Genomic DNA, 2,229 nt, shown 5'->3' on the forward strand with positions numbered 1-2,229 from the left:
TGATTTTCACACTGTCATGATAGCTTTATGAATGCTCCAGTCTAAACTAAGTTTATCAATGAAAACTTGATGCTTTGCTGTCCATAGCTGGACAACTTTGATTATTCAATATTTTGGCAAGCACACTATTCTTAAAAGTTAGATGAGAAGATAGAAGCTGCCACTGGGTCTGCAATGCAACCTTTAGCTGTATAAACAATGTTTGCATCTGCATATAGAACCTGTAGGCAAAAAGCAATATATTTTTTGGCACTTGAGTCCTCCGGTCTCCATTTATACTCCTAACACTTTGGAACTTGCAAGCTCATAGCTTTTTATACAATTTTCTGGGTTAATAGTTGGGCTGTAAACGACTGGCACCCATATTATTTGGATCATTACACCTTGGTCTTGATATGTACCTGTTAAACCGGAAGTCCTAAAATGTTAGTTCCCCCCCAACCCTTAAAGTCTAAGGTAGGCAATAACAGATGAGGTTAACCAGCTATAGTACACCACTACCTGTCTGAGCTTCTACAAGGAAGCAAGTCGGTTGAAAGTGTGGGAAGTCAAAGAGTCACACAGCAGTGTTGTGATAAAAATAAAAGTTTTAAATGTTTCAATAAAAATCACCATGTTCAGTAAATGTAATGTTTTACCAAATCAGGTGCATTATAATATCGCAGTTAACAAAAGGATAAAACTCCTTGAGGAAATCTACAAATGGCATTATGGACAGATCCACCACATTTGCACAACTTACATCTGGGTACAGACCTCTACAAAGTGTACGATACAAAGATGACCCAGTGTGTCAAAACTCTGAAGACAAATGTTGCCATTTAAAAGTAGACACTTGATAAAATGACAGAATTAGTAACAATGAAGACTGGATAGTTGAAAGGCAGTTCAACATATTAACAGTATACTAACTAGTCAGATTTACTCAATTACAAATGCTGTCCAGTCTTAGCAGCGCTACTCTGCAGTGTCCATGTGCTTTAGTTCGTTTTAGTCACTGACAAAACAGGGAATGATATGACATGGGTTACAAAACAGTGTTACAAAAGCCAATCCCTGCTAAAGATGAGGGGAAAGGCATACCCTGCCATGACCAGCTCACAACTACCAAGGATCTAACACCTTGTCATGTTTTCAGTTGACCAGTCAACTTTAAGCCATTAAAAATGTGGGTTAAAAATCATCTCAGAGGGAGAAAGGGAGGGAAAAAAAATACAGTACTAGTTTAAAAGAAATTAGGGGGGGGGGGGGGGGGGGGGGGGAGAGAAACAGTCGGAGTCAGTTGTGGATTTAGTAATCCGCGGGTTCATCTCCTTCCTCGTTCAGCAGACAGGTGCGAATCAGGGCCTCGGTCACACTGTACGGGTCACAGTTGGCTGATGGGCGACGGTCTTCGAAGTAGCCCTTCTTCTCCTGACCAACACTACGAGGAATGCGAATGCTGGCACCACGGTTGGCCACACCTGCAGAGAATTCGTGGATGTTTGATGTTTCGTGGCGGCCAGTGAGACGGCGGGCGTTGTCGAGCCCCCCTTTGGGGTCGTAGGCACGAATGTGGTAGCTGTGCCTCTTTGCGAGCCTCTCAATGGAATCCTCAATAGCTCTGAAAGCAGGAATGACAAGTGTCACATCAGAAATGCAAAAATAACTTTTTAAAGAAATAAATTAAACTAGATGTGAACTTAAGTCCATGAAGCTTTTGCCACGCACTTCAATCCACCGTCTTCCCTCATCTCTTTCGTGCTGAAGTTCGTATGGCAGCCAGCACCGTTCCAGTTTCCAGGGATTGGCTTGGGATCAAATGAGGTGACAACGCCAAAATCCTCACAGACACGGTGCAGGATGAAGCGCGCTACCCACAAATGATCGCCCATGTCAATGCCTTCGCAAGGTCCGACCTGGAACTCCCACTGCACATGGAGAGACAGCTCAGCATTACAAGTGATACTTTTAACTGTCTCTTAAGAACCAGAAAAACCAGGTTTCAAATCCAAATTCATGTTTGGCTTCTTTAATTACCTGAGCAGGCATCACTTCAGCATTTGTGCCACAAATCTGGACTCCAGCGTACAAACAAGCTCTGTAATGGGCCTCGACTATGTCCCTGCCATAAGCTTTGTCAGCTCCAACACCACAGTAGTATGGCCCTGCAAACATTGAAAGTGTTACATCATCCAGGCAAGGATCCATGTATCCGTGCACATTAATTCATTGAGGGGGAAAAAAAAA

At 43.0% G+C, this 2,229-nt stretch overlaps 1 protein-coding gene across 1 annotated transcript in view; it reads right to left on the minus strand.

The window, feature by feature from the left end:
* Positions 1-1,244: 1,244 nt before the first annotated feature.
* The window catches only part of glula (glutamate-ammonia ligase (glutamine synthase) a), a 3,079-nt gene continuing 2,094 nt past the window's right edge, over positions 1,245-2,229 (minus strand). Inside the window, exons 5-7 of the mRNA XM_005721347.1 lie at positions 2,020-2,147; positions 1,711-1,910; positions 1,245-1,603 (exon numbers count right to left, since the gene is read on the minus strand). Coding sequence (XP_005721404.1) covers positions 1,291-1,603; positions 1,711-1,910; positions 2,020-2,147 — 641 coding nt within the window. The 3' untranslated portion in view covers positions 1,245-1,290. The remainder of the gene's footprint in view (positions 1,604-1,710; positions 1,911-2,019; positions 2,148-2,229) is intronic.

Source organism: Pundamilia nyererei, unplaced genomic scaffold, assembly GCF_000239375.1.
Source record: "Pundamilia nyererei isolate P.nyererei 1_Seehausen unplaced genomic scaffold, PunNye1.0 scaffold00004, whole genome shotgun sequence".
Lineage (NCBI taxonomy): Eukaryota > Metazoa > Chordata > Actinopteri > Cichliformes > Cichlidae > Pundamilia > Pundamilia nyererei.